Source organism: Phascolarctos cinereus, unplaced genomic scaffold, assembly GCF_003287225.1.
Source record: "Phascolarctos cinereus isolate Bilbo 61053 unplaced genomic scaffold, phaCin_HiC Scaffold_4;HRSCAF=312, whole genome shotgun sequence".
NCBI lineage: Eukaryota > Metazoa > Chordata > Mammalia > Diprotodontia > Phascolarctidae > Phascolarctos > Phascolarctos cinereus.
The window spans coordinates 268725116-268750363 of NW_027555847.1; the positions used below are offsets into that span (position 1 = coordinate 268725116).

The 25248-nt window shown below is 38.6% G+C and overlaps 1 protein-coding gene across 1 annotated transcript in view; it reads right to left on the bottom strand.

Annotated features, from left to right (window-relative positions):
- PTPN3 (protein tyrosine phosphatase non-receptor type 3) overlaps positions 1-24194 on the bottom strand; it is a 288986-nt gene extending 264792 nt beyond the window's left edge. Inside the window, exon 1 of the mRNA XM_021004563.2 lies at positions 24028-24194. Within this exon, the coding sequence (XP_020860222.1) occupies positions 24028-24076 (49 nt within the window). The 5' untranslated portion in view covers positions 24077-24194. The remainder of the gene's footprint in view (positions 1-24027) is intronic.
- Positions 24195-25248: the final 1054 nt, after the last annotated feature.

Below are 25248 nucleotides of genomic sequence, written 5' to 3' on the forward strand. Positions count from 1 at the left end.
TTGCAAATGTTTTAGGTTACCTTGTAAAAAGCTGGTTCACTGGCCAAGAAGACCAGAATCTGCTTTATAGCTTAATAACTCTATAAAAGTAGATGGTGATACTACAGTGTGTTCAGGTTGGGGTAGGGTTACTATTCTTCAAGCTTGCAGCATTGGTCACAATGGCAAGAATAGGCTGAAACATTACCCTAGTGGTCACAGTCTTCAGTTCCTTAACTTACTTCATGAATCTCTAAGCCTTCTAGAGTGACAAGGGGAAAAGAGGCAGTTTTCATGGTGTGCCCATAGAAAACAAGTATAGCAAAACATTCCCATGAGAGATATCAGGCAGAGTCTCAGAACAATGCTGTATTAAATGGAGCTTGGGTTGTCTGTGAAAGATCTTTTCATTATAGACTCAGCCCTTACCAAAACATCTTTGCCACACAAGAACAGTCACAAGCATTGCTACAAAACACTGTGTACCTGTGAATTACCTGAAGTGGATAGTTGTCATCTGTTTTGATAAGTCTTGGGAAGTTTTGTGTTACATGCCCCAAGGAGACCACAAACCTCTTTGTTATTATTGTTGAGTTATTCAGTTGTGTCCAGTTCTTTTTTTTTAGATTTTTTTTTTTAGGCAATTGGGGTTAAGTGACGTGCCAGGGTCACACAGCTAGTGTCAAGTGTTTGGTCAGAAGCCGGATTTGAACTCAGGTCCTCCTGACTTTAGGGCTGGTGCTCTATCCACTGTGCCACCTAGCTTCCCCTTGTGTGTCCAATTCTTCATTACCCTCTGGAACATGGAACACCATGCTCTTCTATCCTCTACTGTCTCTCAAACTCTGTCCAAGAGTTTGGACTCAGTTTTTTGTTCCCATAACACTGTCCCTCTCATCCTCTGCCATCCCCTTTTCCTATTGCCTTCAATCTTTCCCAACAACAAGGACTTTTCTAATGAGTCCCTTCTTATTATTATGTATACCCCTAAGCTTGGAATCACCAGCTCCTACTTCTTTTCTGTTCTTTACCTGGCTCTTACTGGAACATCTCTCACCTGATAGTTTCTATGGCCCTGCTATCTCCCTTGGGAGATCAGGTATCCCTTTACACCCTAGAACATTCAGTTTTCTCCTAGGAAGAGCCCCAAACCTCCTTTAAAGTTCTAATTGTGTAGGTGTCCTTTCTCTTTCTTTTGTCTTCTCTGTAACACTCTGACACTCTATGATCTTCATCTCAGAACCATTTCCCACTCCACTGAATCTTTGATTCTTTTTCCTTTAGGAATTTTTTTTTCTTTTTAAGGATTCTTTTTCCTTTATCTTCCCTAAAAACCTAGAGAGAAGAGAAGCATTCTTCTAGTCTGTTCATCTCCTCCAGGAAAGAGATCAGCCATACTTACAACACTTGGAATACAGCTCCCAGTCACTCATTTGTGGCAGAAATACAAACATTCATATTCAATGCAAGTCACTATACAATTTTCCCTCATCCTCATTATAAATGAAAATTTCAGCCTCATTTCTTGAAACTATTTGTGGGGTTTATGCCTCAACTCTGTTTTAAATTTTTTTAGAGCCAATAATTAAATTTAAAAGTCAAAAGTCAATGGAAATATGATGGAAAACAAGATAATATAATCACAGACATATCCATAAGGGACCTTAGAAGTCATATAATCCAACCCTTCATTTTACAGATTAAAAAAATGAGGCCCAGAGAACCTAGGTGACTTGCCCAAGGTGACAAAACTAATTAAATAGCAGAGTGAAGATTTGAACCCAACTCCTCTCACTCTAGGCTCCAGACTCCTTCTACTGCACCATAGGTTTTTAAATATGTTTTTAGACACTGATCAGGTGATCCAGGTGGAGATGTCTAATAAGACACCTGAGGATGGAGTTCAGGAGAGAGGTGAGGGAAGGAGATATAGATTTGGGAGTCATTTGTGTAGGGGTGGAAAGGGGAAGGAAGGGAGGAAATAAGCATTTGTTAAGTGCCAGACACTGTGTTAAGTGTTTTAGGAGCTGCCTGAACAGGGACCCAGCTGGCCAGTTCCAGCTGGACAACTCACTTGTCCTCTTCCCCTTCTCACCTCTCACGACTCCTGCTGTCCTCTCCTCTCCTCTTCTCCTGTGTGCTTACCTAAGGGTGTTCTGCCCAAAGGAGGGTTAATTTTGATGGCAGAAAGCTACCTTGTTAACTTGGGGTTTACTGGCTAGATTTCTTCTGGAAGACCAAGCCTTAAACCCGATTCACTCTGGATCTCATGGATTAGACAATAGGTCCCAGCCCAAGTATCACTTGAAGGTTATTTTTTGGGCCCTCCTGGCTCAGAGTGAATGTAAATAGTAACTGTTTGTCTTTTGGCCAGCAACCCTGAGGGTCTTCCTTTAGCAGTTTGATTTTTTTTTTAAGGGGGCCATCCCTTGACTCACTTCTTAAAGAGGCTTATTCACTGAATGGGCATTGCCTCACTCAAAGTGAGAACCTGGAAAGACCTTAGCTTAAAAGGGCCAAGGTCTCCCACTGTATCCTAGGCTACCTGTCTCCTGTAGTGCTGATTGATATCTGGTCTCTGGACCCAGATGGCTCTGGAGAAGGAAGTGAGGCTGGTGACTTTGCACAGCCCTCCCTCACTCAAATCAAAGTCAATTGCAAGTCATGTCATCATCTCCCTGATGCCATGGTCCTCTTTGAAATGAAAGACAAATTACACACACACACACACACACACACACAGATTATCTCATTTGATCCTCACAACAACTCTGTGAGATAAGTGCTTTTATTATCTTTTTGCATTTGAGGAAACTGAGGCAGACAGTGGTTAAGTGATTTGTCCAGGATTACAGTTAATAAGTGCATAGATATAGTAGTTGAATTTGTGGGAGTGGGTGCATCATCAAAGGCTAGAGTGTCAAAATAAACAAATATCAAGGACAGAGCATTAAGAACAGAGATTAAGGGAGCAAAAAGAAGCAAAGGAGTCATCAGGACTGGCAAGTAAGGAGTGAATAGAGAGATAAAAATGGGACTGATTGATGGCAAAATTATGGAAACCCCCACCAAAAGAAATATTAAAGAAGAAGGGGCTATTCAATCTCAGAAAATGAAATTTAGTTAGCTTTAAAGAATCTATCGAAGGAAAAAAATTGGTTAATTTGGATTTACAAAACTCTATCAAACATAAAAAACAATTAATACCAGTGACACAAAAGTTATTCCCAAAAACTAAGAAAGAAAAACTATCAAACTCCTTTTATGAGGCAAACATAGTCCTAATACTTAAGCCTGAAAATGATAAAATGAAGAACTATAAAGCAGTATCACTAATAAATATTGATTCAAAAATCTTAAATAAAATCCTAGCATAAAGACTATAGCAATATGTGCAAAATATTATTCACTTTTGCCATATTGGATTTATACCAGTGATATTAGGTTAGTTCAACATTAAGAAAATAACCAACATAATTAATCACATTAAAAACAAATCCAATCAAAATCATATGATTATGTTAATAGCTGAAGAGAAAACCTTTGATAAAGTATAATTCTAACACATACAAGAAGCTCTGATGTAGAAGGCCCATTTTAAATGTGATTAAAAAAAACCCATATATATATAAAACCAAAAGCTAGTATTATTTTCAAAGGAGAATATTAGATGCTTTCCCAATAAATGCAAGCATAGAGCAAAGATGGTCTCTTTCCTACAGTAATTTGACATTAGCAGCCTAAAGGGATAAAGGTAATGAGGAGACAAAACTATTCTTATCTATTAATGATATGACGGCTTACTTAGGAAACCTCTAATAATCAACAAAGAAATTAATTGAGATAATTAATAGAGTCAAAAAAGTAGCAAGATACAAAATAAATCTAAAGGAAAGGATTTCAAAAGTTGATATCATTTCTAGATAGAAATTTTTTAAAAACAGCAGAAAATAATAGAAAGGGAAGTCCATTCAAAATAACATCAAAATGCTTTCAATATATTGGAATCAATCTAGCAGGCACACTCAAGACATGCATACACACACAATTATAAGACATTCTTCAAAGAAATAATGGGTATTTAAATAATAGGGAGGATATTCATGGCTTATGGTTAGACTACAACAATGTAATATAAGTGATGTCACTATCTAAATTGACATATATTTAGCACTATTCCAATCAAATTGTCCAGGAGATATATCACAACTACTCAAAATAAATACAAAATTCATTTAGAAGTACAACATATTCAGAATCTCCAGGCAAATAATGAAAGGAAAAAAAAGAGTGAAGGGGAAATAGCACTTCCAGACTTCAATTTATACTCTAAAGCAGTAAACATTAAAACTATCTGATAATGGCAAAAAACAAAACACCCCCCCCAAAAAAAAGTAGATCAATATAAAAGACTAGGTAAGGAGGAATTTGAAACAACTGAACTCAATAACCCAGGACTTGATAAACACAAGAATATAAATTACTTGAGGGGAAAGTCCCCATTTGGCAAGTACTTCCAGATAAATAGGAAAGCAGTTTGGCAGAAATTAGGTTCAGACCAACATCTTACACACCACACAATAATAAGCTCAAAATGGATATTAAGGGTCTAAATATTAAGGGTCACAGGATGAAAAAGTTAAAAAAAGAACCAGATCAGATACCTTTCACAGCTATGGCTAGAGAGAGAGTTGTTAAACAAACTAGTGATAAAGGCCATTACAAATGACAGAATGGATAATTTCTGTTACATTAAATTGAGAGGAGTTTGCGTGAACAAAATCAATGACCTTAGGATACAAAGAAAAACTATTGATTGGGGGGAAACATCCTTATATCAATTATCTCCTATAAGGGTCTGATATGTACAACATGTAGGGCACTAATGCAAATATATAAGACCCAAGAGATATTCCCTAATGGATAAGTGGTCAAAGGTTAGAAAACAAACAATTCTCAAATGATATATCACCAGTTAGTGAACATAGGAAAGATTGCTCCAAATCATTAATAAAGATAGAAAAACAAATAAAAACTCAGAGGTTTCATCTCCCTCCCAGAAAATTGGCAAGGATAACAAAATATGGTAATAATCACTGTTGGAGTTGTTGTGGGAAGACTGGAATGTTAATACATGTTTGAAACAGTCAATTTGTCCACCCATTCTGGAAAGCAATTTGGTATTACGCTAAGAAAATGACTTAAACTTCCATGACCTTTCATCTAGATATCCTACTGGTAGGCAAATTCTCTAAGTAAGAGACAGAGAGGTCCCATATACACCAAAATATTCATAGCAGTGTTTTCCAGGAAAAAACTGGGGGAAAAAAAAGATATCCTTTGCTTGGAGAATGGCTAAACAAATTGAAGTACATTGATATAATGTAGTATAAATGTAGATGTAAATGAAATGTAATGTGATAAAAAATGAAGAATTCAGAAAAGCATGGGAAGACTGATACAGAATGAAGTAAATAGAATCAGGAAAACTACATACACAATGGCTGTTGTTTGGTCACGTCTGACTTTTAGTGATCCCATGAACCATAGAACATCTATACTGTCCATGAGATTTTCTTGGCAAAGATACTGTAATGGTTTGTCATTTCCTTTTCCAGTGGATTAAGGCAAACAGAGGTTAAGTGACTTGCCCAGGGTCACACAGCTAGGAAGTACTTGAAGCCAGTTTTCAACTCAGGTCTTCCTGACTCCAGGCCTAGCACTCTATCCACTGAGCCACACAGCTGCCTCTTCCCAATGGCTACACCAATATAAATGGAAAGAACAACAGCAAAAAAGGAAGTCAGATACTTATAATGACCAAACTTGGCCATACAGAATCAATTTTAAAATGACCTCCCTCCTTTGTAGAGGTAGGGAGCTATGGGTATGCCACATTGCATGTACTTTCAGATATGATTAATGTCTTAGTTTTCCTGAACCATTTCTTTCTTTCTTTCTTTTTTTATTCTTCATTACAGAAGATAGCTCATTGATTAGGGGAGAGGGATATACTCAGAAACAAATATGATGTAAAAACAAAAGATATCAATACAAATTTAAAAATTACATGCTAGCAATACAGAGATAAAAAGGCAACATTCCCTGGCCTCAAGCAGTTTATATGCTATCATGATCATTTAATAAGCTCTATAAGTTATATTCCCACATAATTCCAAATACTATAACAATTTCATTAAAAAAAAAAAAAGAAAGGAAGAGTTGGTCCATGGGGGTAGATGTTACAGAAAAGTTGAGGATGAAGACTTAGAAAACGGCATTGCATTTATTGATTAGATGATCATTAGTGACTTTTTGAGGGAACAGTTGCAGTAGAGAGGCACAGATGAACATCCGATCAAATCTTTTCCATTCTTGTTTGGGTAAAAGAAATCTCTGAAGTTAGAGTTTACCCAGAAGCAGAACGATGTAGTGCAGAGACATCAAACGCCCTACCAGCAACACCCTAGAGTGCAGCCTGAACTAGAATAAAAATGAAATTGGGAAATATTTAACAAACTAAATAAAAATACAATAGAATACAAATAATGTTAGAATGTAGTTTTTTAAGTCAATATGTGGCCTGCAGGGGTCCTTATGTATGGTTCAGTGGGTTTCTATTTGAGTTTTATGCCACTTATGTAGTAGACAGGTACCAGGTAGCAAGAAAACTGGATTGCAGTCCCAAATCTGCCACTAACTAGCTATAACCTTGCTAGATAGATAAACCTTTGTAGACCTTAGTTTTCTCATCAACAAAAGAGAAAATTGGTCTAGACCAGTGCAGTCAAAACCAAATTGAAACTGATTTCTGCAGGCTATATATTGACTTAGAAAACCACATAGTAACATTATCTATGTTATATTGTATTTTTATTTATTTAGTTAAACATTTCCCAATTGCATTTTAATCTTGTTAAGGCCTGGTGTTTTGCACGTGCTTTGCAATTTGGATACCTCTGGACACCTCTAAGTAGACAACTACTAAGATTCCTTCCAACTCTAATTATCTATTTGCCTGTTATATCCCCTTTTAAACACTTCACCACTGTTCTATAGGGGATGAGGATGATGATGATGATGACTAAAATTTACATAGCACTTTAAGGTTTGCAAAATACTTTAAATATAGGATCCCATTTAATCCTCATAACAATGATGGGAGTGGGGATAGTGGCTATTATTAGTTCCCATTTTACAGATGAGGAAACTGAGGCTGAGAGAATTTAAGTGATTTATCACATACCTATTAAGAGTCTGAAGCAAGTCTCATACTCAGGTTGTCTTCATTCCAAGTCCAGTACTCCATATAATGCCACCTAGGTACCTCTTCATGTATGCCTGGGTCTCAGACAAAGCCCCTTTCAGATTTTGCCATTTTCAGATTTTGAGGGGCAGCATTTACAGATGGAAAGGTTAGAATTTTGCTGAGAAGTCAACAGAGCCAATGACCTTGTTTCCTGGGCACAAAATTTCTCCCTTTTCCACCTCTTAGGAGAAACTTGAAACAAAACCCAAGAAAATCGGGAGTTTCAGAGCTGTTTCATGGTTTGGGGGAAAATGACTATTGTCTGAATCATGGCCTGGACTACACAAATGCAAATTTAGAAATTGTAGTGGGGAGATCTATGATTAAGAGGACTAAACTCGTGCCAGGAAAGAAGTGAAAAGAAAAAACTAACACTATAAAGGACTTAGCTACCTGGAGTTATCCTACTTTATTCTCTGAGTCACAGGGACTGAGACTCTCTTAGTCAGGAGATGGGAGACCTCAGTCCCATATCTGAGGGAGCAAAACCGGAGGCTTCTGTAGGGCCTAAGATCAGGACTGTTGGTTTTCCAGAAGTAATGGGTTAAAAGAGCATAAGTGTCCTTCCTAGAGGGGATTTCAGCCGAGTGAGAAAAACCCAACCCACTGGAGTAGTAGTGTTCAGTGTAGACAACTGGTGTCATCTGCACTGCCTCGCTTCTCTACTCATAACTCCTATATGTATCTATTCTTCCTGGCAATACTGGGTGTATTAGTAGGAGAGTGTACCTCAGGTTTATGGAGAAGATGCTTTATTGATAATCTTCTTATGCTGTTTCAGGAAAAGCCTTTACTTTGAGCTAATAGTGTCCTCAGATAATTTGAAGGTAAACATCTTGATGGGGGGGACGGGGATGATAATGGCAGCTTGGGAACCAATGGTGATCCGGTGCCAGCTTAAATAGCTAAGCTGATGGTTAAATTTTGAATGTGAGCATTGACACTTCAGCTGTAAATCAGGGCTTGATTTGGGTTTTGTTGATTTTTCAGACTTAAGAAAGTAATGGAGAAAAATGTTAGTAATGCAAATTAAACTTGAAAATGGGTCATGGGCACATTTTTGGAGAACTGATTGCTAAACATTTGCCAGCACACTGTTGTTGTTATTTGTCCTTTGTTCTCAAAGAGGAACAATGACGTCAGAAGGGTGATATCTTGACTTGCAAGTGAACTGGATTTAAGTGAGGCAGGGCTGTGCAAAGTCACCAGCCTCACTCTCTCCTCCAGGGTCATCTGAGTCCAGTGTTAAGACATAGGTCAAGAAGACTGGAGATGGTCCTGAATGCAGTTGTATACCTTGGCCTTTTTAAGCTAAGGTCCTTCCCAGGTCTCAGTTTGTTTGAGACAACACTTATTCAGTGATTTAAAGCTAGATAAGAAATGAAGTAAAAGATGGCTTAGTTTGCCTACTTAAAAAAAAAATCAAACTGGGAGACGAAGACCTTCAGGGTTTCTGGTCATAACAGAAACAATTGCTATTTACATTCACTCTGGGCCATCAAAACCAAACAATGACCAAGTGAGGCTTGGGCTGAGACATATCATTGGCCAATCAGGGAGAGCCAAAGTGATTTAGGTTTAAGGTGGTCAAGGAGCTCCATTTGAATCCCCATGGACTTTATCGAAGCCTGATTTTCCAGAGCTCTATTTCAAGAAATCATAAATGAAACTACATGGGACAAAAGAGTTAATTGTCCCAGTTTTTTAAAAAATGATAGAATAAATAAGTAGGAAAGAGCTCAGTCACAAAATGGCAGGTACCACTGAGGCACCAATGGTTAATCTTCAAGAATGATGTCTTCTTTGAATGGATGCTCCTTAATTGGGGAATGGCTGAACAAGTTGTGATATATGAATGTAATGGAATACCATTGTTCCATAAGAAATGATGAGTAGGTGGATTTCAAAAAAGTCTGGAACGACTTAAATGAACTGATGCTAAGTGAAGTAAGCAGAACCAGGGGGACATTGTACACAGTATCAGCAACATTGTGCAATGACTAACTTTGATAGACTTAGCTCTTCTCAGCAGTGCAAGGGCCTAAGACAACTCCAAAAGACTCATGATGGAAAATGCTATCCACATCCAGAAAAAGAACTATGGAGTCTGAATGCAGATTGAAGTATACTATTTGCTCTCTGTCTCTTTTTTTTGTTTCTTCTTTCTTGTGATTCCTCCCATTGGTTCTAATTCTTCTTTACAACATGATTAATGTGAAAATATGTTTAATATGAATTTATATGTAGATTGTAAGCTGTCATGGGGAGGAGAAGGAGGGGAAGAAAATTTAGAGCTCAAAATCTCATGGAAGTAAATGTTAAAAACTAAAAATAAATAAATCAATTTTTGAAAAGAAAAGAATGATGCCTTCTTTGGAATGTAACTATGGCCAAGTTGTCAAAGAAACCCTTATCATCATGGGAGCTAAGGAATTCCGTGGTCACCTCTACTCCTGTGTCTTTATAACTTATGCTAATCCCTGGCTTCTTAGAGAACTCTAGTAAGGAGGAACATATAGATTAAATGATTTCATTCTTTTTTCAAGACTGGAGTCTTTTGTTTACTTCTTGTAACTACACACTTTGCTACAAGCCTAGAACAGCAATGTTCAATGCCCTGAATTATTTGCCTCCAGAGGTCCAAATTATTTTATGCCACTGTCCTGGAAGATCTAATGTTAGAAGATCTCCGTGACCCAACCATTGAGGCTGATTAAATTACATGATTAACTGCATGAGATGTGAACTTTTTTCCCTCCGAGATGCAAGTGATCTCTCCCTCTCCAAATTTCTCATTCTCTTCTGCCCTCTGTCTTGATACCACTCCCCTTTGTATTGTACATACATATACATGCATATATATACATGCATATATATACATGCATATATATACATACATATGTGTGTATCTCTCTCCCATTCAATTATAAACTCCTTGAGAGCAAGGTGTATGTCCTGTATATCTAGCATCTAGTACAGCGTATTGCATATAGTAGATACCTAATAAATATTTGGGTACAAATGAATAGGATTCCAGACTAGTCTATGTATGAATTGGTTCTACAGGGGTTGGCTATAAGAGAAACTGCTAAACAGTCCTATGGAGATATAATGTCTATGGATAATGGGTTTCATATTGCTTGCCTTCTCAATGGGTAGGGAAGGGGCTGAAAGGAGGCAGAGAATTTGGAACTCAAAATTTTTAAAATGCATATAAAATGATAAACTTTTAAAAAGATATAATGTCTAATCATAAAAGGTGCGTTTTATAAGGAGAGCTATTATTCTAAATTGAGAAGATGCTATCACCTGACGCAGTAGATAAAATACCAGGCCAGAGTCAGGAAGACTCATCTTCCTGAGTTCAAATCCAACCTCAGACATTTACTACTTGTGTGACCCTGGGCAAGTCACTTAACCATATTTGCCTCAGTTTCCTCAACTGTAAAATGAGCTGGAGAAGGAAATGACAAACCACCCCAGTATCTTTGCCAAGAAAAGCCCAAATGAGGTCATGAAGAGTCAGAGATGACTGAAATGACTTAACAACAACAAAATTATTCCAAAAGATAGTTATCCAGTTCTTTAGGCCACACTACAGACCATATTATTTAGAAAGGCAGTGTGATATAATGAACTCAGAGACCAGAAGAGTTGGATTTGAGTCTTTCCTCTGAGATGTACTGGCTGCATGATCCCTACAAGCCGCTTAATTTAGCAGAACCCCAGCTAACTCTCTAAGACTCTCTCAGACTACGGATTGATTGAATCGAGCTGCATTGGTGAAGGGAGTTTTCTCACCAGGAGCTCCCTTTGAACCCTTGAAATCACAGGTCTGGGTGTGCAGTAGGCCTGAAAATGGGTCACCAAAAAAGGATGTGCTAGAAGCTACGTTTGGTGGCCTAGAACTGAGTCTGGTATTGAAGACTATAAGGTAGTGTAAAGCACATGCTGAGCCATTTGGCATCATGCCTCGCCTCTCCTGTGCTTTAGAGAAGCTCCAAGTGATTTCATCCAAGGTCATACGGCCAGTCAGCGGCAGCCAGGGTCGTGACTAGATCTCAGATGAAAAGGGGACAGGAAGTAGAGCCGGAAGGCACTGAAAACAAACATTGTGCACCTTTACTCACTGGCCAGCTGGCTCTTTTAAGTTTGCCTGGAGAGAAAGTAGCTGTGTGCAGAGATAACTTCTCATGAAGCTGCATTCGTGTGCATGAAGTACACCAAAACTACACTGCGTGATTTCTGAAATTTTGTTGGGTTTTTGTTGTTGTTGTTGTTGTTTTTTTTTAACATGGCTGTCTTCATTATAAAGGAGCTTGGTTCTCGGAGGATTTATTAACTGGGGCATTATTATAGGCTTATGAGAACCTGTGGCTCAGAGGAATTCTGAATGTATTTGCTGCAAACAAATACCTATGTGTTCTTTTAATTATAGCCGTAGATTTGTAATTTATCTTTGGTTCTGCCCACAAGGAGCAGTGACTCGAGACTCAGGAGCATTACTGAGCATTTACCACGTTCCAGGAATTTGGCCTTGATTTTAGACTTCTTTTCTTATTGGAATATGGAGGACAGAAGGAGGTCATCATACACGTGAGCCAGGAGGCACTTTGATGGTGTGTTTGAGATGAATGGGGCCTTGCAAGCTCATGGGCTGATAGAGCTTGGCTCATAGCAGTGCCCAACTATGAGTTGGGGAGTGAGTTAGCAACTTGCATTGGTGACCAGTGTGTAAGCAGGGAGGATACAACTATCCCTCTCCTTTTCTCTCTCCAGGGAAAAGCTGATTTTCCTGCTGACTACAGAGAACTCTTTAATTTCTTGTTCTATTTGTTGTCTCTTGGAGGCAAGACAAGGTTCAACAGTCAAGGGGAAGGAGTTTTATTTTTTTTATTTGCTTTATTTTAATTGTCTGTATTATCCAAAATGCACACGTAAATCCTTACGGACACTACTAGCACAATGCCTGGTATGCTTAATCAGCACTTGATGAAGAATAAATACTGAATTTGGTTGATTATTGCGCACATGGTTTGTGAAAGGGGAAAGGCTTCCCTCTTTCAAAGATGAGAGATACTTTGTTTAGCATAGATGAGCTGGGGGAAAGCCATAGAAGCTGTGCAAGGTCTGGAGTTATCTTTTATAAGCCTTATAGATGATATCACTAGATCTGTTTTCTCTACCTTCTGAAAAAAAAATTGAGTCAGAAAGCCATGTACTCTGAGTTCAAAACAAAAACAAAACAAAACACTGCTTTGGTTGAGAGACTTTGTTGCACATAAAAACCAACAAACAAAAAATGCTAACCCTTGGGAGTGAGGGGTGGGGATGAAAAAAGAGGGAGGAAACTTCACTGTGGTACCCTAGCTGGTGGGCTTAGACTCCATATGTGTGGTTACCATGGTAATGCCACTGTAGTAACATAGGATGCTACCTGTTTCTAAACTTTCTCAGGTTCTCCCCCTGGTGGCTAGAGATTGTAAGAGATGAAGAAATAGTCCCAGGGAGGTTGTGACTTTCCTAAGATTAGGTAGTGGTAAATGAGACTAAATCTCCTGCTTCCCCTCCAAGTGCTATTGCCACCATGTTAGCTTAATATTCTGGACTTATAAGGAAACCATCGTTACCCCTAAACTTTGTGTTGCTGCTTCTGTGATAAATAATGCCATTCAAATATTGCTCTTAGTTTAGTGAAGTATGATTAGTAGATAGAAAATAAAATGGATTAGAGAGGGAGAAACGGGTCTTGGTAAATGTGCAGACTTCCAATAGATGAGGGTTTTTTTAAAAACCATTGGAAAGATTGACAAAGAAAGTCTATAGTTGGGGCAGAAAAAGATAGATTCTTGGTATGGGAAGATCTTATTAATACAAGCCTTCCTAATGTGTTAGTTATAACTGAGTTTTCCTGTTTAGTTTATAAGTGTCTTTGATATTTACTGATGCAAATAGGTAGATAGGTCTGACAGTATTTATCCTAACTTGTTTCTTATATTTTGGCACTTGTCTGAGAAGGGAAGTTATTTTGGGCAGGGTGGGTGGGCGCCCAAGAATATTTTGCCTGGACTAAAAGCCTGTCTGATGACAGCAAGTTATAAAGAAACAAACTGATGCTTTTCTTCAGGGAGTTCAGAACTGATTGTGGGAAAAAAGAACTACAGGCCTCCAACCTCTCATATAGAAGATACACAGAGCTCTTTTTATAGGGTCAGGGGATCATAGGATGATAAAATTTGAAGCTAGAAGGAATATTAAGTATGACCTAGCCCAGTACCCTCAATTTAATGAAGAGCCTAAGGAAATCCGAGTCATTCAGGAACAGCTTCCCTAAATGTATTTTCTACACCTGTAGGAAGGCATTCCTTTTTTTCCTCTCCTCTTTGATTCCTGTAGATCTATATATTAAATGTGATAGGGCTTACTTGGAAGGGAGTAGAATGAAATTTACAAAAAAGCACAGACAAACGGGACATCTTTGAAAGTAAAATATGGGATTATTATCCACAAGGTCACACATGTATTGAGTCATGCCTTATAGTAATTCCCAGTCTGATCCTGAAGTTGAGTCCCAGAATCTCAAGGGTTAGAAGGAACCTTAGGGAGTATCTAGTACATCCTGTATCTGAAAATTTAATCTCTAGAACATTCCTATCAAGTGGGTCGCACTAACTCCACTTGAAAACTCCTAGTTATCAGGAATTCACTGTCTACTGAAATAGCTCAGTTTGGGAACTCAGTATGGTATAGAATTCTAGCAGAAATATTTGAAGGTATTTATTCATGTAACCCAAGCCCCAAAGCCCATTCTAAAGGATTGTCTCCTCATTGGTGGATATCAATGCTTCACTTGCATGAAGGAGTCAGGGCTGTTGGGATTAGGAGAAAGAAGAAGCCTCTTCATTTTCTTTGGCCTCTTCAGGCCTTTACTGGCAACCCCACTTCAGGTTGTAGAAGGGAAAGGAAGACTCTGGGAAGAAGCTGACCTAAGAGGAGCTGTCAATCTCCATTGTGTCCTTCTCCCCAGCTTGCTACACTGGAGACTTCAGGAAATTTCTCCTTTGGGTGAGATCTGACACTCTCTCTCTCTCGGTTGCGCTGAGTTACCTTGCTCCCAATAGAAGAGCTCTTTCACTCTGTGTTATTTGGTATATAGTCTCATATGACCTATTGTATCAAAAGTTATATAATAACAGCAAAGCTCATAACATACTAGCAAAAGCTGCCCAATGATGTGCGAAGGACCAGACGGTTCGATTGTTTTATTTTGGTTTTAGCTTTATTGCTAAGTGATGTATTTAATTTCTTCTTTAAATAAAACTGTTTTTTGGATGCAAACAAAACCCAACCCATTTGTCCTTAGTTAGTTGATAACTTTCTAGGTGACCTTGGACAAATCATTTGACCTATTGTAGGTCTTAGACTAGCTGATCCCTAAAGTCCACCCTAGTTCTAACATTGCATGATTGGGCTACCAGGAAAGAGCAACCTGGGCAACATTTTCTTCTAGTTGATAATTCTATTATGGGGAATCTGTTAAGTGGAAGTTACTGGTCCCTTTTGCCATCTAGTGGCAAATTTGGGTAACTACAATATTGTGGTTTCCCAAATTGAAAGCCTACAAGGTCATGTGAACAATTTTATAGAGTTCTCCGAGAATGCGACAGTAACATTTTGATTACAGATTGATTGCAATGTAGTTTCAGAAAATGGAAAAATAGATTATAAAATAATTCATACTATATATACTCACAGAAGCCCCCTTCTTACCCAGTCTGATTGCCACATGATAGATTATTAATGTCCTTAGGGCCTATGCTCAAAAATGCCATTTTCTCTTCTGATACTCCTTTTAGCCATGTTTGAATAATTCCTTACCGTCTAGCACTTTGTCATGATTCTTCTCCATGATATTATAAGAGGAACAATTCATCCTTTATTCAGCAGTTTCTGGTTTACAAAGAATTTTCCTCATAATAACTCTGTTGGGGTATCTAGTGCAACTATTACTATCTCCATTTTATAGGTGAGGAAGGGCTCAGAGACATCAAATATTACTTGGCTATGGTCACATAGTAAGATGTTAAAACCAGGACACCCACTGAAGTCTTCTGATTAGAAGTCCAGTTTTATATGTGTGTATGTGCATATATATGTGTACATATGTGTGTGTGTGCACGGATGTATCTGTGCACATACGTATATATAACTTGTGCATGTATATATTTATAAGTGTGTCCGTGCACGTATATGTTATATACATGTACATATACAACTAATATGCCCTGTGTACATATGTGTATTGTATATGTGTGTACATGCATACACATATGCACGTTAATATATGCATACATGTATATGTATTGCATACATGGGTATGTGTGCATACGAGCATGTGTTCATGTACGTATACCTGTATACACGCATATATGCATATATACATATATGAAAATCTATATATGGAAATATATATGTGTATGAATATATTTTTTAAACAGACTGCCAGAGTTCCAAACTTGTCATTTCAATATTGTGGAGAGTTCCTGATGGAACCACTGATGTCTTACAACTTTTGAGAGTTGCTTGGAGTTGAACTAAGTTAGGGGACTTGCCCAGATTTACACAGTCTGTGTTCTCTACCCACTCTACCAAACTGCCCATCATTGTTGTCACTGCATCAGACTGATTGGAGTTGTGTTATCCCAGTGTTTGATTTGGTGACGTAAGATTATCATATCACAGACATGGAGCTAAAAGGACCTCTCAGGCCATCTAGTCCCATCTTATTATTTGAAGATAAAGAAACTGAGGCTGAGGTAGGTTAAGTGACATTTAAGGTAGTGAGCATGAGAAGTGCTATTTAAAGCCAAGTACACTGACTCTAAAGCCAGTAACCTTTTTTTTAAAATGGAATGACTTATTTTTATACTTTCTTTTTTTGTTACAGCTTAATAAACATCAGCAAACATGTTTCAATATTTCAACAGATAAAGAACAATTAATAAATGATAGTCAATGGCAGAAATAGGATGTAAGTCCAAGGCTTCTCATTCCAAGACCAGAGTTTTTCCCACTCAGCACACTGCACCTGCCTTGACAATTAGTTGATAAGAGAATGAAGTCTCCTGCCTCACTTTAAGTTTTAAAACCCCCAAACTTGTGTTTCTCCAAATTATAATTTCCTTAATGTATTTCTCTAAGATTAGTGTCAGGAGGAAATGAATGAATACTAAAGTGGTAATAAGTGACAATCCATTTAATCTGTTAGACTTTGGAGGTAGTTTTATTTTAAAAGGAAGCTTCTTAACTTAGGAAGAATGAAGCACTAATTATTATGTCAGATAGCAAGACAAAATGAAGTAAAAATCTTCAGATTATATGAGGGAGTTATGTGGAAGGCAGGTGAAGGAATTCCACGTGTCCCTAAAATCATGCCATTTTCTTCCCTCCATTCCACATGGCAATTTTATCCTCTGTCTGAGTATTTCCCTTACTAACTGTGAGAAGGATGGCTCTTAGCACAGTGCCTGACACATAGTAAGCACTTAATAAATATTTATTGATTGAATACTATTACAATGGTCCTCATCCATCATTTCAGTGTGGTTTAAGAGGGAAATATTTAGGCCAATAAGAACCAGAAGGTGCTGTCTCAGCAAGAACGAATTCTCATTGGATATAGAGCTGGAAGAGATAGTGGAAATCATCTAATCCAGGGGTTCTAAATTTTTTTATGTCATGATTTTTTTTGGCAATATGCCAAACCTATAGACTCCTCTTCAGAATGTTTTTAAATGTATAAAATAAGAGATAAAAGAAGCTACTTCTATTGAAACAGAGTCCTCAAAATATTTAAAATAGGTTCCTAAATACTAGGTTAAGAGTGAGTGGCTCTAATCCAATTCCATCATTTTACAGATGAAGAAAAGGAGGTCCAGAACACTAAAGTGACTTGCCCAGGGTCATATACGTAACAAGTAGCAGCAAAGATTGGGAACAAGGTTTTATGATGTCACACCCAATGCTCTTTCCACTATTATAAGGGAATTGAATATATGATACCGAATTATCACTGAGTTGGAAGGGAACTTCGGGGTCTTCTAGTCTAACCCTGTATGCATTTTTCTACAAACTCGTTGACAAGATATCAACAGTTCTGTGCTTAAATACTTTCAGCAACAGGGAACTCACTAGCCCACTGCATTTTTTAGACAGCTTATTTGTTTGGAAGTTTGTTTTGTTTTTTTTTAAAGACATGTTGACTCAGAATCTCTCTCCCAATATCTTCTACTCTCTAAAGTAGGGGCTCTTAACCTTTTTTTGTGTCATGGACAGCTTTGGCAATCTAGAAAAACCTATGGACTTCTCCTTAGAATAATATTTTTATTTTTATTTTTATTTTTTTTGGCTAGGCAATGAGGTAAGTGACTTGCCCAGGGTCACAAGCTAATGTTATGTGTCTGAGGCCAGATTTGAACTCAGGTCCTCCTGAATCCAGGGCCGGTGCTCTGTCCACTGTGCCACCTAGCTGCCCCCAGAATATTTTTAAATGCGCAAAATGAAATATCTAAGATTACAAAGGAAACCAATTATATTGAAATATAGTTATCAAAATGTTGTTTTGCAATCATTTTACAGATGAGGAAACTGAGGCAAACAGGGTTAAATGACTTGCCCAGGGTCACATAGCTAGTATGTGTCAGAGGCCAGATTTGAACTTCAGGAAGATGAATCTTCCTGACTCCAGGCCTGGCACTCTATCCACTGTGCCATATAGCTGCCTAGTTACCCCCCCCCCAAAAAAAAGTTCACTAATTCCCTAGTCAAAAACCCCTGGTCTAGAGTCAAGCTGAGTAACTCTCTTCCTTCTCACAAATGGCAGTTCTTTCAAACACTTAAAGACAACTATCATTTCTCTTTCCCCATTCCCCTCATCTTCACTTTTCCAGGCTAATCATTCCCAATTCCTTAAACAGATACTTACATGGCCTGGTTACCACATTCAGCATTTGTTAAAATGCTGCATTGGGTTCAATTAAATTGACAAAATAAATCAATTTATTTTGGTTCATAGCTATTAGTCTATTTTAGCTTTTCTTAAATGCATTTTTCTTCAAAATAGGTTCATTAGTAAAGTATTCATTCAAAAGCAACTTGCAATGAATTCACTGCTGAATAGGTTAACTTTTATTTTAAATCACTAATTTCAGAGCTGGTAAGAAAATACATGAATGTGAGGCTTTTAAAACCGTGCTTTGCACCCAGCACATGCTTAACAAACATTTGTATCGAATTGAAGAAAAATCTTCAATGAAACCAAGTTTCAGCTTCAATAGTTGGTTCTAGCTAAAGGTAAAGTCTTAGAAATGACATTTCTTTGGAGACATCACTGAAATCACTTAACGTAGAACTGAGCAGAGAGAGAGAGAGAGAGAGAGAAAGAGAGAGAGAGAGAAGAGAGAGAGAGAGAAGAGAGAGAGAGAGAGAGAGAGAGAGAGAGAGAGAGAGAGTTCCATGGGGTTCTCTGCCTACTGGAATATGCCCTCTTGGTTTTGTTTCTTGGTGGAAGACACCTGACTACTGACCTGAGTACAGACAGGGTGGGGCGGGGAGAAAGACTGCCAACTGATTTTTGCATGTAACCAGTGCTGGGGAATTTTCTCCTCACTTTCTCAAATTGAATGTTCCCCAGGGAGAACCTGCAGAAGGGTAATTTCACCCAACCCCTCTCTCCTTCCTTCCAAAATCCGTAGTTTCCTTCAGTTTTGCTTCTATGCTACCTCTGCTCAGAAGCCTTCCTTGATGACCCCAGTTGTTAGCGTTATGCCTTTTTCATGTCTGACTCTTTGTGACTCTGTGGACCATAGCATGCCAGTACTGTCAATGGGGTTTTCTTGGCAAAGATACTAGGAGTGGTTTGCCATTTCCTTCTCCAGTGGGTTAAGGCAAACAGAGGTAAATGACTTGCCCAGGATCACACAGCTAGTAAATGTATGAGGCTGGATTTGAACTCACAAAAAGGAGTCTTCCTAACTCCAAGCCTAATAATCTATCCACTGAGTCATCTAGCTAAAGAAAGGCAAAAAAAAAAAAGAAAAATCAAGAAACTCACAGATTAATGGAAAAGACATGCAAAAAACTACATCCCCAAAAGCTATAGACAGAATAAATTAGACAGGAGTCACTGGCATTGAAGGGACTCAGGAAAAGGCATCTTTCAGCTGCTTAGCTTTCTTCTTCCCTCATCAGTTGTATCTACTGTGAGTAACTGGGAAGCTCATCTTGCTCTTGAGGCAGCTGTAGTGGCCCCAGTAACTGCCTCCCCCTCTCTCAGTACTTGTGCAAAACCAGCATAGTTCCTGGGCTCTAAAGTCATTGCACCTTTCATCTCCATGCTCTTGTGATACCTTTCCTAAGCTCAGTGTGTAGTGGGAAATTATTTCATCAGCTTTTTGGGTTGTAGTTAGTAGCTTGACATCATCTCTGGCAATTTCCTTAAGCTAGGAGTCCAGTACTCAAGTATTCCTGTATTCTAATAGACGCGTTTTCCATTTTTAACTCATGTGGCATGCCCAACGTGGGTCCTCTGAGGTTCTCTAGGACCATTCATTGTCTCTCTGTGGACAACACCAGCCACTCTTGCAGCATAAGCCAGCCAGAGTTCAAATTTCTCCTACGGTAACGGTATATCCTGAGAATAATGACAAATAGACTGTTACTATAGGTGAGGGGTTCTGAATTTCTTTTTGTTGTGGACCCCGTTAGTGACTGTCTTGTGAAAGCTTTGGATTTCCCCCCAATAGTGTTTTTAACCATATAAAATAAAATACGTGGATTTATAAAGGAAATAAATTATTGTTGTTGTTAGTTATCCTTCAGTCATGTCCAACTTTTTGTGACCCCATTTGGGGTTTTCTTGGCAAAGATACTGGAATAGTTTGCCATTTCCCCTTCTCCAGCTTATTTTACAGATGAGGAAAGTGAGGCAAAGAGGGTTAAGTGACTAGACCAGGGTCACACAGCTAATAAGTGTCTACGGCCAGACTTAAGCTCAGGAAGAGGAGTCTTCCTGACTCCAGATCTGGCACTCAATCCACTGAGCCACCTATTTGCCCCTAAATCAATTATATTGAAATACAATTTTCAAAATAGATTAGAAAAGAACAAAATTCACAGACTCAGGAATAAGAAGTCTTGCTATAGGGGATCTGCTTATAGTATCTGATTCAGAGACTACCTAATGATGTGTTCATTGTTCTGGTGACATGGCCATGTTTTGAGGGAGCTAGGTGGTGCGGGGGATAGAGTGTTGGACGTGTGGTCAGGAAGACCTGAGTTCCAATGTGTTATCAGACACCTATGAGCTGTATGGCCCTGGGCCAGTCACTTCTGTTTGCCTCTTTCCATGTCTATAAAATGGGGGTAATAATAGCACCTACCTCTCAGGGTTGTTGTGGGGATAAAATGAGATAATTGTAAAATGCTCTGCAGACTTTAAAGCACTGTCTAAATGCTAGCTATTATTACTATTATTGCAAGAGAAATGTTTCTACTCTACTAGTTACATCATATCTAATCCAGTTTTTTGTTTTTTTGTTTTTTGCTTTTTTTTTTGGTACCCTCAGCCACTTGCACAGTGCCTGGGACATTGAAATCGATAAATGCTTGTTGATTCATTAATTCCTTCTCCAAGAGAGGGCAGTGTCTGTATTTGATGTAAGGAACTATGGTCATTTTACAGTATTCCCCTTTCCTATCTCTTTAGGAAATTTAGGAGGCTTTATTGCGTCAGAAAACAGACAGGAGAACATTTACATCGTTTTCCCTCCTGAAAATAGATTTTTTTGTACATAGTCTTGAAACTTTTAGATGACAGTCTACTTCTTGGTAAAAAAAAAAATTTAAAAACCAACTCCAGTTTGTAAACACTGAATCTCATCATTATTAATTAGTATTGAGCTGCAAATTCATAAAGTTTCTGACATCTGTAACTTTCCTGGCCAAAAAAACAAAATAAGAAAAAAACAAAAAACAAACAAAAAACCAAAACCCCAACAACAAAAACCCCAAAACTTCCAGGTTGGCATCTGTGTGCCCAAAACTTGTACTAGGTCCTTCAGGCCTTAGTCACAATTCTCGTTTCCCTCAATCTCCAAAAGATATCAAGGTATTACAGTCATACTGCTCCTTTTCTCTGGGGTACTTAGTGAAGTGTTCATACATGGTACTTCTATCTGACTTCTCAGGGTGAGTGCCAACTCTCTAAAGAGACAGTGTGAAGTGTGCTAACAAATATTTAACAACTGGCTCTCTAGGAAAAAAATGTATACTGGACATACTTTTAAGTTTAATTTGCATTGCTAACATTATCTTCATCTCTCTAAGTCTAGACAATCAACAAAAGAATAAATCAAGCCCGGGTTAGTAGAAGTTGTCCTGAGGTACAGATGATCACACTGAAAATTTAACAAACAGCTCTCCTAGACAGGTTTGAGCTAACTCCAGCACATGTCTGTATGTAGCCCATGTTTGTATGGACAATTTCAGTTTGTCCCTCCCAGGTTTAATACCTTTCATAGTTTTTCCTCAAGTTCTTGCCAATCTGAACTCAATGAGCTCATTCATGTAGATCTGTTCCTCCAGTTTAGATTAGCTGATTGATGCAGCCAGTAGTGTTGGGCTTGGAGTCAGGACAGATATGTTTGATCATTGCCTCAGACACTAGCAGTATAACCTTGGGCAAACACCTAATCTATCTCTGTCTCAATTTCCTCATCTGGAAAAATGAGGATAATAATAACACCTAACTCACAGGGGTCATTGTGAGGATCAAATGAAGTGCTTTGCCAACATTAATGCTCTATGTAAGTGCGAGTTATTATCATTATTATTGTATTATCCGCCAATTTCCCTATGAACCATTGAAAACTGGCCGGTGCCCTACAAACACCTTTTGGCAAAATCAAATTAGTTGTTTAGGGACTAAGGCCCCTTTAATTTCTCCCTAATTATTTTACGTGTATCGAAGATTTTCTGTGAAAAACGACTAGCGACATCCAAGGTGGTCAGCAAATCCTGTCTAGTAGCCAACTCCTTCACCTAAAGTAGAAGGGCTGGGGGCTCAAAGGATGGGGAGCCTGGGCTTCTCTAAATCCTCCAGCATGCCTTGCCTCAGGGAATACCATTCATTTTGTTGGGGGGTGGGGAGAAAATAAAGCAACACTGACTGCTGGGAAGGTGGGAACAGAGACACTCCTGGCCCTTGTTCTGCATAAGCCATGTGCAAATTGTCAATACATCTGTTCTTTCTCAAAGCACTTACCCATGCAAAAGAAAGAGCCCTGAAAAGAATTTAAAACATTTTAAAATAATTTTTTATAAACTTAAGTGCCCTGACTGTTAAGCAGACCAAGGACGAAAATATATTTTTAACAATATCATTTTAACAAGAAAAAAAAGGAAAGAGAAAAAGAAAAAAAAGAACTTTCAACTTGTCTTTTTCACTTCTCCCCTGTGCTCCGCAACGCGCCACCCTCCTCACTATTTACCCCAGCCTTTTCTTTTAATTACTATATCTTAAGAAGTTTGCTTTAAAGTGTAGCCCTAAGGGGTGTTACAAAAGAAATCGGGTGGACGTCATGAACAAGACTGGCCTCGATTTTTATTTTCCAGAACACCTGATTCATGCACTACGAGTACATTTCCCGTGAAAATAGTCTGTTGTGGTTGTCAAAACAAACCAGCAATACCTTTGCAAGGGTACGTCCTAGCAGAGAAGCCATCTCTCTCTCTCTCTCTCTCTCTCTCTCTCTCTCTCTCTCTCTCTCTCTCTCTCTCTCTCTCTCTCTCTCTCTCTCTCTCTCTCTCTCTCTCTCTCTCTCTCTCTCTCTCTCTCTCTCTCCCCCTCCCTCCCTCCCTCCCTTTCTCTCCCTCCCTCCCTCTCTCCTCTGGCTGCTCATTTGGTTTTCTCCCTTCTCTCTCTGGATCTGTCTCCATCTTTTTCTTTTTCTCTATTTGTATAGATCTCCTATTCATCAATTTCTCATTTTACCATCACTTTTTTTGTTTGTTTCTCTCAAGCTATCTAATTGACTTGTTCCAAAGAACTGGTGATGTTGACCTAATTTCCCAAACCAGGGAAAGACAACACCAAATGTCAGTTGAAGCACTAGCTGTCTAAGAGGAGACAGTTCAAATCTTTGATGTTTGATATTCTTTTTTCGACCCCGTAAAAATTATTTATTTCCACTGATGTTCAGTAATAGATAACTCTTTTGATCATAGCGTATATTGCTTTCTACTCACACTTGCTCTATTTTTAGGAAAAGACAACTGGCATTTGTAGGCATGTATCTTTATGAAAACCACATTTTCTTGATCACAAATGTTCTTACTTCCTTTTCCATACAACAAACTTATCTTGTTGCTCAAAATTAAGAAATGAAGGGGAAAATTGATATTATTTCCACTGTTAATCAGAACACTCAGTGTTTTGAAGATATTTTGGAATTCCACATTCATTACCTGTGTTTTAGAAGTAAGTTCTTTAAACTATAAAATCATTAAGTCCTTCACAAAACCAGAAAGTTAAGACAAATGTTAACATTCACCCCCCCCAAACACCTCCCGTTTGCCCATTTAGGGACTGTTTTGATACCTTATAACCTGGACAATTAAAATCTTTAACTTTCTTTTGTAATTTATTTAAATGGTTTCACCAAGCATTGTTGGCAACTTACAGTTTTCTGGAGGATAACTGCATGCTAGTAACAGCTCCTGTTCCACCATGGTGCCTTCAGTGGGTTTGAAGAAGATTGTAATCCTTTAAAGGGACCCCCCCGTCCAAAAACAATCTGAAAAGGTTAAGGTCTCTCTCCTAAACCTCTGAACTTGCCTCAGATATCTTGCCTCCATCAGCTTCCAAATTATAATGTAATATTATTTTCCTCCAGGGAAACCTGTGAAACAGGTCTGTGAGTGGCATTTAATGTGTCAGAGATTTAATTGATTCCTTCCAATGAACAACCACCCTTTAATGACAGCATTGCCCAGGACAATTTTTAAAGGAGTAGTTACACAACGCGTAATTTGTTGTTATAGAGCGAGAAGCCCAGAGGATTTCACAATGGAAGAAATATTTTTCAAGTCCATGCAAATTTCTTTCCAATGAAGAGTTTTCTCCCGACAAGAATGCAATCCCCTCCACTCTGAGAACAGTTAGAACTAAAACCATAATAGGGCTAACCCAGAGTAGGGAACCTTCGGCCTCGAGGCCATATATATGGCCCTCTAGGTCCTCAAGTGCGGCCCTTTGACTGAATCCAAACTTCACAGATCAAAGACCCTTAATAAAAGGATTTGTTCTGTAAAACTTGAACTCAGTCAAAAGGCCCAAGGACCTAGAAGGCCACAGGTTCCCCACCCCTGGGCTAACCTCTTCAATGTGTTCTGTCAGTCCTTCACTCCTCAGTTAACAGGCCTGCTATTGTGGCTCAGAAGAGAACTAATTCGTTAAGGCTATTTAGTCCTTGAAACAGTTTCCCTTCCTCACTTCCAGTGGACACTGTACTGGATCTCACCAGTATGATACAAAAAAGATTGGGTGCAAGAGGAGCTTTAAGGTCCCTGCTGTAGATAGCATCCCTGAATCTTTCAAAGGGGAGATCTACACCAGAAAGAAGCCCCCAACCACAGAATGGATGTACTAAACCCTTGCACTAATCCAAGAATGATGTTGAAGCTCCCTGTGCAGTAGAAGACAAAGAATCAATGGCCCACAGCCAAAACCATAGTCAAGTTCTTGCAGCAAGCTAGTGTTTGCGGCATGTGGCAACAGGAGATCAAGTGGAGTGAGGGAGAAGCTTTATGGAAATGTCTAATTCAAGGGAACAGGCAGAAGAGGAAGCTAAGTGCAAGCTAGGTTGAGGGAGGCAGAATATTGAGAGAAGCAGATATACCAG